Source organism: Gigantopelta aegis, chromosome 10 (assembly GCF_016097555.1).
Source record: "Gigantopelta aegis isolate Gae_Host chromosome 10, Gae_host_genome, whole genome shotgun sequence".
NCBI lineage: Eukaryota > Metazoa > Mollusca > Gastropoda > Neomphalida > Peltospiridae > Gigantopelta > Gigantopelta aegis.
In genome coordinates, this window is record NC_054708.1 from 2,927,121 (window position 1) to 2,945,408 (window position 18,288).

General features: G+C 39.9%; 1 protein-coding gene across 1 annotated transcript in view; it reads right to left on the reverse strand.

Annotated features, from left to right (window-relative positions):
• Positions 1 to 18,288, reverse strand: part of LOC121382742 (pre-mRNA-splicing factor ATP-dependent RNA helicase DHX16-like) — a 36,119-nt gene that overhangs the window by 10,888 nt on the left and 6,943 nt on the right. The window contains exons 4-14 of the mRNA XM_041512315.1: positions 17,749 to 17,932; positions 16,023 to 16,195; positions 15,192 to 15,528; positions 14,164 to 14,352; positions 12,373 to 12,483; positions 8,048 to 8,163; positions 6,946 to 7,087; positions 5,489 to 5,557; positions 4,600 to 4,731; positions 2,009 to 2,128; positions 1,146 to 1,286 (exon numbers count right to left, since the gene is read on the reverse strand). Of these exons, the coding sequence (XP_041368249.1) occupies positions 1,146 to 1,286; positions 2,009 to 2,128; positions 4,600 to 4,731; positions 5,489 to 5,557; positions 6,946 to 7,087; positions 8,048 to 8,163; positions 12,373 to 12,483; positions 14,164 to 14,352; positions 15,192 to 15,528; positions 16,023 to 16,195; positions 17,749 to 17,932 (1,714 nt within the window). The remainder of the gene's footprint in view (positions 1 to 1,145; positions 1,287 to 2,008; positions 2,129 to 4,599; positions 4,732 to 5,488; positions 5,558 to 6,945; positions 7,088 to 8,047; positions 8,164 to 12,372; positions 12,484 to 14,163; positions 14,353 to 15,191; positions 15,529 to 16,022; positions 16,196 to 17,748; positions 17,933 to 18,288) is intronic.

An 18,288-nucleotide genomic window follows, 5' to 3' on the forward strand; every position in this document is an offset into this window, starting at 1 on the left:
CTTGTGTATCAGTGATGGTGAACATACAGTGATAAACATAATGAAATGAGAATGGTAAATTGTAACTTGTGTATCAGTGATGGTGAACATACAGTGATAAACATAATGAAATGAGAATCGTATCTTGTTACTTGTGTATCAGTGATGGTGAACATACAGTGATAAACATAATCAAATGAGAATCGTATCTTGTTACTTGTTACTTGTGTATCAGTGATGGTGAACATACAGTGATAAACATAATGAAATGAGAATCGTAACTTGTTACTTGTTACTTGTGTATCAGTGATGGTGAACATACAGTGATAAACATAATGAAATGAGAATCGTAACTTGTTACTTGTGTATCAGTGATGGTGAACATACAGTGATAAACATAATCAAATGAGAATCGTAACTTGTTACTTGTAACTTGTGTATCAGTGATGGTGAACATACAGTGATAAACATAATGAAATGAGAATCGTATCTTGTTACTTGTGTATCAGTGATGGTGAACATACAGTGATAAACATAATGAAATGAGAATCGTAACTCGTATCTTGTTACTTGTGTATCAGTGATGGTGAACATACAGTGATAAACATAATGAAATGAGAATCGTAACTTGTAACTTGTTACTTGTGTATCAGTGATGGTGAACATACAGTGATAAACATAATGAAATGAGAATCGTAACTTGTTACTTGTTACTTGTGTATCAGTGATGGTGAACATACAGTGATAAACATAATGAAATGAGAATCGTAACTTGTTACTTGTTACTTGTGTATCAGTGATGGTGAGCATACAGAAATGACTACAAGTTATACATGTAACTCACGGTTTCTGCCAGAAGGTAAAACGGATATGGTGCCATACCTAATATGTTTTGTTTTTTTAAGTTAACTTTTTGACAAAATTGGTTACTCTTATCATTACTGTACAATTTTCTTAACCTTAACCCTAAACATAACCCATTTTCTGTCTGAGGGAGGCCACCCCCCCCCATACTGTAGTTGCATTCAATTCCAAAGCACCATACCCCAAACAAAAAAATAATTCTGGCAGAAACACTGATGCATGAACATCAAGCTACTGGCAATGACATCAATGACTATGTATGTACTTCAATGAATTAGAATATTCCTTGTGTAGAGAAATACCTTCGATATCGGTGTAACAATCAGCGACTCCATCCCAGTCCTCGCGTTGTAGCTCTGTTGCTTGCAGAATCCCGGATCAATGACATATATTATCCCATCAATTGTCAGCGACGTCTCGGCAATGTTTGTGGCCAATATTACCTGAAATTAAACATTTAAAACAAAGCTGTATACAGGACATTCCGGCAGTGTTTGTGGCCAATATTACCTGAAATTAAACATTTAAAACAAAGCTGTATACAGGACATTCCGGCAGTGTTTGTGGCCAATATTACCTGAAATTAAACATTTAAAACAAAGCTGTATACAGGACATTCCGGCAGTGTTTGTGGCCAATATTACCTGAAATTAAACATTTAAAACAAAGCTGTATACAGGACATTCCGGCAGTGTTTGTGGCCAATATTACCTGAAATTAAACATTTAAAACAAAGGTGTATACAGGACATTCCGGCAGTGTTTGTGGCCAATATTACCTGAAATTAAACATTTAAAACAAAGTTGTATACAGGACATTCCGGCAGTGTTTGTGGCCAATATTACCTGAAATTAAACATTTAAAACAAAGCTGTATACAGGACATTCCGGCAGTGTTTGTCTAGACTGGATGTGGTGTGGCTATAAACATCTAAATATATTAGATTCCATTCGAGTGTCTAGACTAGATGTGGTGTGGCTATAAACATCTAAATATATTAGATTCCATGTGTGTGTCTAGACTAGATACAATGCATACATCTGAAAATACATGTAGCGAGCCGCAATGCAATAATTGATTATGGTCTATATATTTACAAGAGTCAGACCGCACGCACTCTCCACATCCAGTTTGTATGAGCCTTAAGATTGAAGAAGAATGAAACCTTTCTGCCGCCAGGTGGCGCTGGATCAAATATCTTGGCCTGCATCTCGGACGGAAGGTTCGCGTAGATGGGAAGAATCACCAGCTCCTTAATCTTGGTGCCCAGTTTTCGTGTTCGCTCCTACAAAAGAAAAAAAATTCTAAACAACTTAAACAGCTGCTTGAATTATATACTTGTAACTTACAAACTCTTGAACTCATCATATATCATCACATTTATGTAATGACATATTTATAGGATATTAAACGAGCTTCATTTTGTATCATGTTTATGTCCCTTGTGAAATAATTTTCAATTGTCAAGAGCTTTAGCGAGTGACAATGAAAATTATTTCACGAGAGACATAAACATGATACGAAATGGTAGCAAGTTTAATATCCTATTTATTACCCATAATCGATCTTAATTTATATTACTCATCTCGTTTCGTTGACATTCCTGTAAGGTTGTTGTGCACTAATTGATGACGTCATCGTGTGACGTCAAAAGTGTTACGTCCCACTTGGCATTCTAGTGGGACGTATCACTTTGATATGTATCAAAATGTTTGTAACCATATGGGTAATAAGAAGTGTTATGTCCCACTTGGCATTCTAGTGGGACATATCAGTTTGATATGTATCAAGATGTTTGTAACCATATGGGTAATAAGAAGTGTTACGTCCCACCTGGCATTCTAGTGGGACGTATCACTTTGATATGTACCACGATGTTTGTAACCATATGGGTAATAAAAAGTGTTACGTCTCACTTGGCGTTCTAGTGGAACGTATCACTTTGATATGTACCAAGAGGTTTGTAACCATATGGGTAATAAAAAGTGCTACGTCTCACTTTGCGTTCTAGTGGGACATATCACTTTGATATGTACCAAGATGTTTGTAACCATATGGGTAATAAAAAGTGTTACGTCTCACTTAGCATTCTAGTGGAACATATCACTTTGATATGTACCAAGATGTTTGTAACCATATGGGTAATAAAAAGTGTTACGTCTCACTTGGCATTCTAGTGGGACATATCACTTTGATATGTACCACGATGTTTGTAACCATATGGGTAATAAATGGCTATTTATATCCTTTGATAATAATGGTAATCAATATATCTGTAAATCTGTAAACATATTGAACTAAATAATTATATAGTATTGACAGAAGATTTTTGGAAGGATGGATGGGTGTGTGATTGGCTTTATGGATGGATGGATAAATAGATGTGTGGGTAGGTGTTTGGATGAATGGATGGACTGCAGTTTATTTGGATGGATGGATGGATGGGATGGGATGGGATGGGATGGGATGGGATGGGATGGATGGATGGTACTTTGGATGGATGGATCGATAGATGGATGGTAGGTTGGAAGGATGGATGGATGGTCCGACGGATGGATGGTTGGATGTTTTTTGTTTCAACGACACCACTAGAGCACATTGATTTACTAATCATCAGATATTGGATGTCAAACATTTGGTAATTTTGACAGTTTTAGAGAGGAAACTTGCTAAATTGTTTTCATTAGTAGCAAGGGATCTTTTATATGCACCATCCCATAGACTGGATAGCACATACCACAGTCGTGGTGCACTGACTGGAACAAGAAATAGCCCAATGGCCCACCAACGCGGATTGATCCTAAACAGATTGTGCATCAAGCAAGGTCTTTTCCACTGGGCTAAGTCTCCCCCCCCCCCCCCCCCCCCGATGGAAACAAGGGTGAATGGACAGATAGATGGTAGATTGGATGAATGGATGGATGGATGGAGGGAGGGAGGAATGGATGTATGAATGGTTGAAGGGTGGGATGGAGAGAGGGAAAAGAACAGTCAGAGAAAAAAGAAGGTAAAACATTACTATGTTAACTAATTTTGTACCAGAAGCATCGCGATGGGATGGAGAGAGGGACAAGAACAGTCAGAGAAAGAAGAAAGTGTAACATTACTATGGTAACTAATTGTGTACCAGAAGCATCTCGTTGGGATGGAGAGAGGGAAAAGAACAGTCAGAGAAAGAAGAAAGTGTAACATTACTATGGTAACTAATTGTGTACCAGAAGCATCTCGTTGGGATGGAGAGAGGGAAAAGAACAGTCAGAGAAAGAAGAAAGTGTAACATTACTATGGTAACTAATTGTGTACCAGAAGCATCTCGTTGGGATGGAGAGAGGGAAAAGAACAGTCAGTGGAAGAAGAAAGTCTAACATTACTATGGTAACTAATCGTGTATCAGAAGCATCTCGTTGGGATTGAGAAAGGGGACAGAACAGTCAGTGGAAGAAGAAAGTCTAACATTACTATGGTAACTAATCGTGTATCAGAAGCATCACATTGGGATGGAGAAAGGGGACAGAACAGTCAGTGGAAGAAGAAAGTCTAACATTACTATGGTAACTAATCGTGTATCAGAAGCATCACATTGGGATGGAGAAAGGGGACAGAACAGTCAGTGGAAGAAGAAAGTCTAACATTACTATGGTAACTAATCGTGTATCAGAAGCATCACATTGGGATGGAGAAAGGGGACAGAACAGTCAGTGGAAGAAGAAAGTGTAAGAAGAAAGTCTAACATTACTATAGTAATTAGTTGTGTACCAGAAGCATCTCGTTGGCCGTCTCGATCTCCTCCTGGCCGGTGAGGAAGACAAGGATGTCACCAGTCGGCTGAGTCACGTGGATCTGCAGCACTGACACGACACACGCATCAAGGTAGTCGGCTTCTGGGGCCTGCAAGTACGTCCGTATAAATATAACACGCATCTCATTTGTCATTATCACACAGTGTTAAAAAACAACTACAAAATTAAATTGTCATTTACACACAGATATCAATTTTTTTTGCTAACCGGTCAAAATATAAATGAACCAAAAAGAAATACATAAAATGAAGATAACACATTTTTAAACATTTGTTTCATTAAGAAATAATAATAATAATAAAATATAACAGTAAAAATTATTGAACTTAAAAAACCTAAAATGTTATCAAATCTTTTTTAGAAAAATGTTTTAATTTGTTTTTATAGTTTTATTTTTTGAAGTAAGAGCTGCAAACGGATTACTTCCTAGTGATACGTCTTAATACGAGCATGGAATAATTATCTTAATTATTAGAAGAAGAAGGAAATAGTTTATTTAACGACGCACTCAACACATTTAATTACGGTTATATGACATCAGACATATGGTTAAGGATTACACTGATATTGAGGGATGAAACCCGCTGTTACCACTTCATAGACTACTCTTTTCGATTAGCAGCAAGGGAACTTTTATATGCATCATCCCATAGACAGGATAGCACAGACCATGGCCTTTGATGTACCAGTTGTGGTGCACTGGCTAGAGCGAAAAATAGACAATTGATCCCAGACCGATTGCGCATCAAGCGAGTGCTTTACCACTGGGCTACGTCTCGCCCCTAATTATTAGAACAGTGCAAAAAAGTGATGCTTAGCTTGCCCTCAAAAGATAAAAAGTTTACCTTGGTGTAGAATATGTGTACAGGAAATCTTCGGCCAGGAATACGAAATATTGGTGCTTCATCAAAAAACTGAAAGATAAGATTGAAAACTGAAAATGATGACAGAAAACCAGCTGATAATGGGAAAGAATAACCTGTACTGTAGGACAGATCATTCTCACGACGACCTTTTACACCTGTCCTGAACAGACAGCCAAGGTGAGCATGCCAGAGAGAGAGAGAGAGAGAGAGAGAGAGAGAGAGAGAGAGAGAGAGAGAGAGAGATAGAGAGAGAGAGACAAAGACAGAGAGAGAGAGACAAAGACAGAGACAGAGACAGAGAGATAAATAAATAACAGTGCAAAAAAGATAACTATTAATGATGTTTCTACTAGAACGTACCTGTAACTCATTGTACAGCACTATCACTGCGTTACCATGCAATAGTGTTTTGATGTTTCTACTAGAACGTACCTGTAACTCATTGTACAGCACTATCACTGCGTTACCATGCAATACAGTGTTTTGACGTTACCATGCAATACAGTGTTTTGATGTTACCATGCAATACAGTGTTTTGACGTTACCATGCAATACAGTGTTTTGATGTTACCATGCAATACAGTGTTTTGACATTACCATGCAGTACAGTGTTGACGTTACCATGCAATACAGTGTGTTGACGTTACCATGCAATACAGTGTTGACGTTACCATACAATATAATAGTGTGTTGACGTTACCATGCAATACAGTGTTGACGTTACCATACAATATAATAGTGTGTTGACGTTGCCATGCAGTACAGTGTGTTGACGTTGCCATGCAGTACAGTGTGTTGACGTTACCATGCAGTACAGTGTGTTGATGTTACCATGCAGTACAGTGTGATGACGTTACCATGCAGTACAGTGTGTTGACGTTACCATGCCGTACAGTGTGTTGACGTTACCATGCAATACAGTGTGTTGACGTTACTATGCAATACAGTGATGACATTATTATGCAATACAGTGTGTCGATGTTACCATGCAATACAGTGTTGACATTACCATGCAATACAGCGTGTTGATGTTACCATGCAATACAGTGTGGTGATGTTACCATGCAATACAGTGTTGACATTATCATGCAATACAGTGTGTTGATGTAACCATGCAATACAGTGTGTTGATGTTACCATGCAATACAGTGTGTTGACGTTATCATGCAATACAGTGTGTTGATGTAACCATGCAATACAGTGTGTTGACGTTATCATGCAATACAGTGTGTCGATGTTATCATGCAATACAGTGTGTTGATGTAACCATGCAATACAGTGTGTCGACGTTACCATGCAATACAGTGTGTTGACGTTATCATGCAATACAGTGTGTTGATGTAACCATGCAATACAGTGTGTTGACGTTGTCATGCAATACAGTGTGTTGACATTATCATGTAATACAGTGTGTTGATGTTTCTACTAGAAAGTACCTCTGAGAATTTCTGAGCGTCGAGTGTAGCACTTGAGATGAGCAGTTTGAGGTCGGGTCGGAATCGTGTGATGTCCTTCACCAGACCAAACAGGATGTCCGTATGTAGCGTCCTCTCGTGGGCCTCGTCAATGATAAGAACACTGGAACAAATATCACACATTCCTTTATCTCAACACAAACACAATGATCATAATACACACATTTCTCATTTCTGTATCTCAACACAAACACAATGATCAGAATCCACACATTTCTCTTTTCTGTATCTCAACACAAACACAATGATCAGAATACACACATTTCTCATTTCTGTATCTCAACACAAACACAATGATCAGAATACACACATTTTTCATTTCTGTATCTCAACAAAGAGTTATCAGTTTGTGACCAGGCTCTATTCTAACTGACAAAATGGATCGCCAAAAGTCTGCTCAAGTCACCAAGTTATTAGCAGCAGTGAAAAGTCAAAATTATCATAATATTCTGAACCTAATCTGTTTTTAAAACCAAATTCACTCAAGAGCCTGACACCACAGCTCACACAACACCTTGTCGGTCCATAGTTTTACTGTGGTGCCAGACTGTACATCAACACCACAGCTCACATAACACCGTGTCGGTCCATAGTTTTACTGTGGTGCCAGACCGTACATCAACACCACAGCTCACTTAACACCGTGTCGGTCCATAGTTTTACTGTGGTGCCAGACCGTACATCAACACCACAGCTCACTTAACACCGTGTCGGTCCGTAGTTTTACTGTGGTGCCAGACCGTACATCAACACCACAGCTCACATAACACCTTGTCGGTCCATAGTTTTACTGTGGTGCCAGACTGTACATCAACACCTCACACTGTTTGTAGTGACAAGTCAGGCAGAGTTAACTTTTGGTCATATTAATTTCAGTAATGACAGAAAATACTCATTATTTTTATTTTAAAGTAACAATTTATAGTTTGGGATGAAGTATGCAAATATGGCAGGTTTTATGTGGAGTTTTCAATTCATGCAGCTGACTATAGTTAGAATTAAACCCACAGAACACCAGTGCCTACACTTCTACATCTGTTAACACGTGCACATCTGTGATTACCTGTAGCTGGCAAGGTCTGGCTCCGCGAGGAATTCTCGAAGCAGCATTCCATCAGTCATATACTTAAGAACTGTTCTCTCCGACGTGCAGTCTTCAAACCGGATACTATAGCCCACCTAGAAACAAAACAAGTACATCTAGAAATCTCACTAACCACCAATATTTTCACCTGTCCAGATCACTTGTTAATTTTACTCAAATGCAAAGACAGTGTTTGAATTGCTCAAAATGAAACACCATTTTTTTCACTTGTCAGGATATATGGCTAAGTGCTTATTTCGAACACAACCGGCCTCGGTGGCGTCGTGGTTAGGCCATCGTTCTACAGGCTGGTAGGTACTGGGTTCAGATCCCAGTCGAGACATGGGATTTTCAATCCAGATACCGACTCCAAACCCTGAGTGAGTGCTCCGCAAGGCTCAATGGGTAGGTGTAAACCACTTGCACCGACCAGTTCAACAAAGGCCATGGTTTGTTCTATCCTGCCTGTGGGAAGCGCAAATAAAAGATCCCTTGCTGCTAATCGGAAAGAGTAGCCCATGTAGTGGCAATAGCGGGTTTCCTCTCAAAATCTGTGTGGTCCTTAACCATACGCCTGACGCCATATAATCGTAAATAAAATGTGTTGAGTGCGTTGTTAAATAAAACATTTTCTTTCTTATTTCGAACACTGACAATTGAAAACCAACAAGAGTGTACTCTCATATGTGAGCGATTATAAGACTCCATCATATGCGGTCATGTGGGATACAAAAAGTACACCCGAGGTGGTGAAGATTTCGACCTGAGACGAGGCTTGTCGAATCACATGGTCGAAATTTTCACTACCGAGGGTATACTTTTTCTATCCCACATGACCACATATGATGGAGTCTTTTTCTCTCTTTTATTCGGTAAATAAACCATTATTTTACACAAACAGACAAAGATGGCTGAACTTTTTTATTTGACTATTTTGTCATAAATAAACTACACTATCGTATTTTCCGTAAATAAAAGTTAACACTACAAATTAACAAGATAGCTTTTAAAATGAATGTTTTAACAACAAAATATTAATTTTAAAATGTGTTTAATGACCTCACATCACCACCTCACATTAATATGACATCATATTGTACCAACGATGTTATGTTAAACGCAAGCGCATGATATCCCATGTAAGATAGAATTTTTTTTACATGGCTTTCTTTCATGGGATAAGTCTGATCCATATACCTGAAGATAAGAGAAAAATTAATTCCACCTGAGTACTAAACAGTTTTTAAAGAGCATAAGTCTCACCTAGCACGACACTCCTGGTACCAATCTGTCATACAGTCCATAAGCCCACTTCCTCTAGAGTACACTACATAACTGCATCACAACAATATTTTCCCCACTAGCTAAAACCGTTTCAAACAAGATTTCCATTCATCTGTTACAAAGTTTCCACCTTGCTCGAACGTTGCACAAACGAAAATATCGTCCTCTCAATTTTCAGAGACCTGAAATGTCACTGTAATAATGTGGTGAAATGGCAGGGCTTCTAGATTATGGTAGCCCCACTCCCATGGCTAGTGATATTCAGTGTTGGGCTAGTAATTAACTACTATTGCCATGCCCAACAGGGCTTCTAGATTATGGTAGCCCCACTCCCATGGCTAGTGATATTCAGTGTTGGGCTAGTAATTAACTACTATTGCCATGCCCGACAGGGCTTCTAGATTATGGTAGCCCCACTCCCATGGCTAGTGATATTCAGTGTTGGGCTAGTAATTAACTACTATTGCCATGCCCGACAGGGCTTCTAGATTATGGTAGCCCCACTCCCATGGCTAGTGATATTCAGTGTTGGGCTAGTAAATAACTACTATTGCCATGCCCGACAGGGCTTCTAGATTATGGTAGCCCCACTCCCATGGCTAGTGATATTCAGTGTTGGGCTAGTAAATAACTACTATTGCCATGCCCGACAGGGCTTCTAGATTATGGTAGCCCCACTCCCATGGCTAGTGATATTCAGTGTTGGGCTAGTAAATAACTACTATTGCCATGCCCGACAGGGCTTCTAGATTATGGTAGCCCCACTCCCATGGCTAGTGATATTCAGTGTTGGGCTAGTAATTAACTACTATTGCCATGCCCGACAGGGCTTCTAGATTATGGTAGCCCCACTCCCATGGCTAGTGATATTCAGTGTTGGGCTAGTAATTAACTACTATTGCCATGCCCGACAGGGCTTCTAGATTATGGTAGCCCCACTCCCATGGCTAGTGATATTCAGTGTTGGGCTAGTAATTAACTACTATTGCCATGCCCGACAGGGCTTCTAGATTATGGTAGCCCCACTCCCATGGCTAGTGATATTCAGTGTTGGGCTAGTAATTAACTACTATTGCCATGCCCGACAGGGCTTCTAGATTATGGTAGCCCCACTCCCATGGCTAGTGATATTCAGTGTTGGGCTAGTAATTAACTACTATTGCCATGCCCAAAAGGGCTTCTAGACTATGGTAGCCCCACTCCCATGGCTAGTGATATTCAGTGTTGGGCTAGTAATTAACTACTATTGCCATGCCCGACAGGGCTTCTAGATTATGGTAGCCCCACTCCCATGGCTAGTGATATTCAGTGTTGGGCTAGTAATTAACTACTATTGCCATGCCCAAAAGGGCTTCTAGACTATGGTAGCCCCACTCCCATGGCTAGTGATATTCAGTGTTGGGCTAGTAATTAACTACTATTGCCATGCCCAAAAGGGCTTCTAGATTATGGTAGCCCCACTCCCATGGCTAGTGATATTCAGTGTTGGGCTAGTAATTAACTACTATTGCCATGCCCAAAAGGGCTTCTAGACTATGGTAGCCCCACTCCCATGGCTAGTGATATTCAGTGTTGGGCTAGTAATTAACTACTATTGCCATGCCCGACAGGGCTTCTAGATTATGGTAGCCCCACTCCCATGGCTAGTGATATTCAGTGTTGGGCTAGTAATTAACTACTATTGCCATGCCCAAAAGGGCTTCTAGACTATGGTAGCCCCACTCCCATGGCTAGTGATATTCAGTGTTGGGCTAGTAATTAACTACTATTGCCATGCCCAAAAGGGTTTCTAGATTATGGTAGCCCCACTCCCATGGCTAGTGATATTCAGTGTTGGGCTAGTAATTAACTACTATTGCCATGCCCAAAAGGGCTTCTAGACTATGGTAGCCCCACTCCCATGGCTAGTGATATTCAGTGTTGGGCTAGTAATTAACTACTATTGCCATGCCCGACAGGGCTTCTAGATTATGGTAGCCCCACTCCCATGGCTAGTGATATTCAGTGTTGGGCTAGTAATTAACTACTATTGCCATGCCCGACAGGGCTTCTAGATTATGGTAGCCCCACTCCCATGGCTAGTGATATTCAATGTTGGGCTAGTAATTAACTACTATTGCCATGCCCGACAGGGCTTCTAGATTATGGTAGCCCCACTCCCATAGCTAGTGATATTCAATGTTGGGCTAGTAATTAACTACTATTGCCATGCCCGATAGCTAGTGAAAAAACAATGGTCAAATGCTGCAGTTGAGTCAATTTAGTAAATATAGTGGATTTTATAAAAATTCTAGAAGCCCTGGAAATGGCCAAACACGTCAAGAAAAAGGTCATTATATTTGTTCACAAAAAGTAGCTATGATAGTTGTAAGTACTTGACTGGCAATATTTAAAATACTTTAGAACATGCACATATAGGAAGAGCGACATAACATCTCTAAGAAGACACATGAACAAAGAAGACATTTTTTATTTAACAACACACTCAACACATTTTATTTATGGTTATATGGCGTCAGACATATGGTTAAGGACCACACAGATATTGAGAGAGAAACCCGCTGTCACCACTTCATGGGCTACTCTTTTTGATTAGCAGCAAGCGATCTTTTATATGCACCATCCCACAAACAGGGTAGTACATACCACGGCCTTTGATATACCAGTCGTGGTGCACTAGCTGGAGTGAGAAATAGCCTAATGAGACCATTGACAGGGATTGATCGCAAACCGACTGCGCATCGAGCGAGCATTCTACCACTGGGCTACATCTTGTCCCTGCAAATGAACAAACAACTACAGTCCCTGCCAAAGGGAACACCTCTTTTCATACTATGGAATTTACTACTACAAGTTATTTATTTTTAGACTTTTTTCTAAATTCCAAACAAAACAAAAATAATTTTTGTGCGATTTCCAAAATGCTTTTACTTTTTTTCTTATGTCAAACCACACTGAAATAAAAATAAAAATTAAGTATTTTGTAGGAGGATGGGATGGATTATGGTTGAAATAGATACCTCGTTTCCAAGTTTCCATCCCATTTCCTGAGCAACTCGAGCTGCCACAGACATAGCTGCGACTCTCCGTGGCTGCGTACACCCGATCTTCACACCACCCTTCGTGAAGCCCTGCAACACAAAAATCAACTTTAACTCACACCGACCACTCTCTTCAAGTCAAAAAACTGACTTAGCAAAAACAGAAAAAAAGAAGTCAAAATAGGAATATAGTAAAGAAAGAAAAGAAAAAAAAGAAAAGAAAGTCAAAAAGAATGAAAGAAAGGAAGAAAGAAGCAAGTAAAGAAAGAAAGGAAGAAAGAAGCAAATAAACAAAGCAAGGTAATGTTTTATTTAATTACATTTTAATTACGGTTAATGGCGATGGTCATATAGTTATGATCACCGAGATAATTAGAGAGGAAACTAATACAAAGTTGTTCCCTCAACTAAAATCCATCCTCTGAGAATTCAAAATTTGCATAAACTATTTATGGATTGATGTAGATCACTATTGTCTTCAACATACGTTGTAGATCACTTCTGAGACTTGTGATTGGCTGATATGAGGTCATGACCCAAGTAACCATAAACGGATGGCTTCATTTTAGCACGTCATTTATGTCTATATCATTACCGTATATACTTTCAACATTATGCCTAGTGTTTTTGCATTAAACTATTTTCAAAAATGACTTTTTAAGGGTGTGTAAGAAATAGGATAATACACTCGTGATCGTTGGAGATGATTTGTCTCACTTTGGCTCATTAAGATACATTTGGCGACCACTAATAAGATATATCGTCTCTAATGGGTACTTGTCTATTATTCTTTATATATCACAGGGAACTTTTTTTTTTCATTTTTATAAATTTTTATTAGTGATATTTGTAGTCAATTAAAAATTGACTAGCAACTGCTGTTTAATGTTTAAAAATTGTGTAGCGATCTCCGAAACTTGCATAGCAAATTGTGACGCAATACAAATGTATAAGAGACAACCGACACACACCAACGAGTGGATGGTGAATACTTGATGGCCGACACACTAATGAGTGGATGGTGAATACTTGACGGCCGACACACCAATGAGTGGATGGTGAATACTTGACAGCCGACACACACCAACGAGTGGATGGTGAATACTTGATGGCTGACACACACACCACCAAGGAGTGGATGGTGAATACTTGATGGCCGACACACACACACCAAGGAGTGGATGGTGAATACTTGATGGCTGACACACACACACCAAGGAGTGGATGGTGAATACTTGACGGCCGACACACACCAATGAGTGGATGGTGAATACTTGACGGCCGACACACACCGACGAGTGGATGGTGAATACTTGACGGCTGACACACACACACCAATGAGTGGATGGTGAATACTTGACGGACGACACACCAATGAGTGGATGGTGAATACTTGACGGCCGACACACACCGACGAGTGGATGGTGAATACTTGACGGCTGACACACACACACCAACGAGTGGATGGTGAATACTTGACGGACGACACACACCAACGAGTGGATGGTGAATACTTGATGGCCGGCCAACACACACCAATGAGTGGATGGTGAATAACTTGACGGCTGACACACACACAACCGAGTGGATGGTGAATACTTGACGGCCGACACACACTGAGTGGATGGTGAATACTTGACGGCCGACACACACCAACGAGTGGATGGTGAATACTTGAAGGGCAACACACACCAATGAGTGGATGGTGAATATCTGACGGCCGACACAAACACCAATGAGTGGATGGTGAAGACTTGACAGCCGACTTACCGCTTCATGCAGGTACTGAGGGATCTGAGTTGTCTTCCCTGACCCAGTCTCGCCCTCTATGATGAGCACCTGGTGTTCGTGGATAGCCGCTATTAGATCATCACGGAATGGGAATATAGGCAGCAGTCGTTTCGTTTCTTGTATGGAAATCTTCGTCTTCTCCGACTCAGTCAACCTGGAACTGCTGTCCTGTTAAAACAAAAATCTTAAACATGTACCAATGTATCCCATACAGGCCGGACTAATTAAAACCAAATGATGGCCATCTACCAATGCATCTGATCAGTTCCAAATGTGCAATACTTATAAGCAATAAAGTTTACCTCATCTTACAGTAAGGACTAATTAAAGTGTATTTTCAGAGAACAGTTTCAATGTATTAGTATTATAAACATAAAACGATAGGCATATATCCATACCACCACACATCTTTAACTGTACATACTAACAAAGCTTTTACGTTTTAGTCTTGTGAGTTTGTTAAAACATTTTATTTCCACACAGTGCCTCCAACTACCAGCATGAGGCCTGTATGTGGCCTGTGAAAATTGACTTTTGTAAGAGATGACCAATGAAATCACAGTAAACTGGCAAATCTTACCTCCTCCATAACAGTTCCTGACATCTGTAGACACCCCACAGTAATCTTACCTCCTCCGTAATGGTTCCTGGCATCTGTAGAGACCCCTCAGTAATCTTACCTCCTCCTTAACAGTTCCTGACATCTGTAGACACCCCACAGTAAACTGGCAAATCTTATCTCCTCCATAACTGTTCCTGACATCTGTAGACACCCCACAGTAAACTGGCAAATCTTACCTCCTCCGTAACGGTTCCTGGCATCTGTAGAGACCCCTCAGTAATCTTACCTCCTCCATAACAGTTCCTGACATCTGTAGACACCCCACAGTAAACTGGCAACTCTTACCTCCTCCATAACGGTTTCTGACATCTGTAGAGACCCCTCAGTAATCTTACCTCCTCCGTAACGGTTCCTGACATCTGTAGAGACCCCTCAGTAATCTTACCTCCTCCGTAACGGTTCCTGGCATCTGCAGTGCCTGCACAAACTCGATCTCCTCATCCATGATGACGTCATACTCTTTGGCCTTGTGTTTGTGTTTGGCGTCTCTGGCTCCGAACCTGAGGACAGCGGCCGACAGGTGCTCCTCCTCCCACCGCTTCTGTTCGTGGTTCGGCCCCTTGTCGTGTGCATCCTCCACATAGTGGTCCTCTAGCTGGACGTCATCCTGCGGCACGTAGTAGCGGTTAGTTTTCTCCACCTCCCCCGCGTCGCGGTGCTGTCTGGCCAGTTGGAGAACTTTCTTCTTGTACTCCAACTCAACTCTCTCACGCTTCGACAGTCTGAAACACAAGTCATCAACTCAGCATTCCAACTAACACAAGTCATCAACTCAGCATTCCAACTTACACAAGTCATCAACTCAACATTCCAACTAATTAGTATATCTGTCTCTATCGACAGTCTGAAACACAAGTCATCAACTCAGCATTCCAACTAACACAAGTCATTAACTCAGCATTCCAACTAATCAGTATATCTGTCTCTTTCGACAGTCTCAAACACAAGTCATCAACTCAGCATTCCAACTAATCAGTATACCTGTCTCTGTCGATAGTCTCAAACACAAGTCATCAACTCAGCATTCCTGTACCACATTTGATCACTAATAAAGATCAAGGACACGTTGATGGATGAACATTCTTAGTATCTTTCCTTCTTTAATTCATGTTTTGTAATATAATAATATGTGTGATACTCCATACAAAATAATCTGATCATACTTTATTATCAAGTAAAATATAAAGAACTTGACCTACAAAAAAATATATATTACCTTTCAGGTTCAAACAAATATTCTTCATCCATGATGTCAGCTTCTAAATCTTCTAGTTTGTCCTGTCGCCGTTTTGTCAAATAATCTCGCCGCGACTTCTTCCGTAATTCAGGAACGATCTTTTTCCTGTCTTCGCTCTCCAGCTGTAACCTCTTCTTTGCTTCCTCGTAAGCCTGGTAATATTTGAAACACAACTATAAATTAACTACCCCTTAAACCACAATAAACTGCGAAAACTTTACAATATTATTATTATTATTATTATTATTATTATACAATCTGATTAAAATTAGTTCTACTGGTCTGCCAGTAGATCTAACAGCATTGCGTGGACTCCCATGTCCAGGTGACATTTCATCTATAAATAACAATTTAAATATCGACCAATTACACTTCACCTTTTATAGCGTTATTCGGGAGCATACAAATTCTAAAAATATTGGGCGAGACTATTTATGCAATAGGCGAACTTGTTGGTCTATTTCAACATTAAAAAACAGGGGAAAAAGTGCAGTAATAAACTCTGGATTGTATACTAGTATAAACAGATTTTATGGCTATACCATCACAGGTTTTTTTCATCTTGAAACAAATTTTATATAAAATTTTACATTGAAATTAGTTTCCGGCATACTTTGTAATTCACCTGCATCATTTCATATAACTTCGTCATAATCCCGAATGTTGTTGTTTTTTTTTTTTTAAATCACAGGCATGATTTTGCAAGTAAGGTTTTGATTGGTCGAAAGAAAGAAGTGTTTTATTTAACGACACACTCAACACATTTTATTTACGGTTATATGGCGTCAGACATATGGTTACGGACCACACAGATTTTTTTAGAGGAAACCCGCTGTCGCCACATAGGCTACTCTTTTATGACAGGCAGCAAGGGATCTTTTATTTGCGCTTCCCACAGGCAGGATAGCACAAACCATGGCCTTTGTTGAACCAGTTATGGATCACTGGTTGGTGCAAGTGGTTTACACCTACCCATTGAGCCTTGCGGAGCACTCACTCAGGGTTTGGAGTCAGTATCTGGATTAAAAATTCCATGCCTCGACTGGGATCCGAACCCAGTACCTACCAGCCTGTAGACCGATGGCCTGCCACGCCGCCACCGAGGCCGGTCTTGATTGGTCGAATGAAAGGTCAACTGGACATGAGCTCCAATGGGGTGCTGTGAGATCCACAGGTATTAGTAATTAACCAGTGGAGCTAATTTTAATTAGATTGATTCTTATGTCTTTAGGCATGTTGCACATACTGTGTTTATGAAAATGTGACATAAATACGAGGGTTTATCAGATCATTAACCTCCAGTCTTGTATAAAAGATAAACCACAATGTTTTCCAGACACTTTTTTTATATACCTTATCAGGTACTGAATTTGGGTATAATTTTTTTGATTTTGCTGGAATGGCAGAATGATGTAATAAAGATATTTTCAGATTCCACTTCAAATCATACATTTCCGAACCAAAATCATGCTAAATTCACAGACTGCTTATGAAAGTGTGTGTGAAATTGTGTGTATTGCATAACCAAATGATGAAAACATCAGGTGGTAGAAGAGCTAGAAAACCCCCACCTTATTCTACTGATCTGCAATATGTATTGGATGCAAGAAACAAAGAGATATGGAAAGAAGGAAAAAGAGAAAGGCATGTAAACATTCAGAAGAATGGCCGTTACAAGTTAACGTATTTAAAATCTGTTTCATACCCTGGCTTCCGATTTGGATTTAACATTCCTTGTCTGGTCCTTGTCTTTGTCTTTGAGTCTCTTGGCAAACTCGTCCCTTTCTTTCAAATCCATCTGTCTCTCCTTATCATCAGTATCCTCGGAGTCCGAGTCAGAAGACAGGTCGGCATCCTGATCAGCAAAACTAGCCGCAGGACCCACATCTCTGCAAGATTAAACTTAAAGTTTGTTTTGTTTAACAACACCACTAGAGCACAACGGATTTAATAATCATAGGCCATAAATTTTAAATCAGGGTTTCTGCCAGAGGGTAAAACGGGTATGGCACCATACCCAACTTTTCGCATATTTTTTGTTTTAAGTTAACCTTTAGACAAAATTAATTACTCTTATCATTACTTTCTGATTTTCTTAACCTTAACCCCAAACTTAACCCATTTTCTTTCTGAGGGAGGCTCCCCATACCCCCTGTTGACTGTGGTTGCATTCAATTCCATAGCACCATACCCTAAAATTTATTTCTGGCAGAAACATTGGCCATTGGATGTCAAACATGGTAAT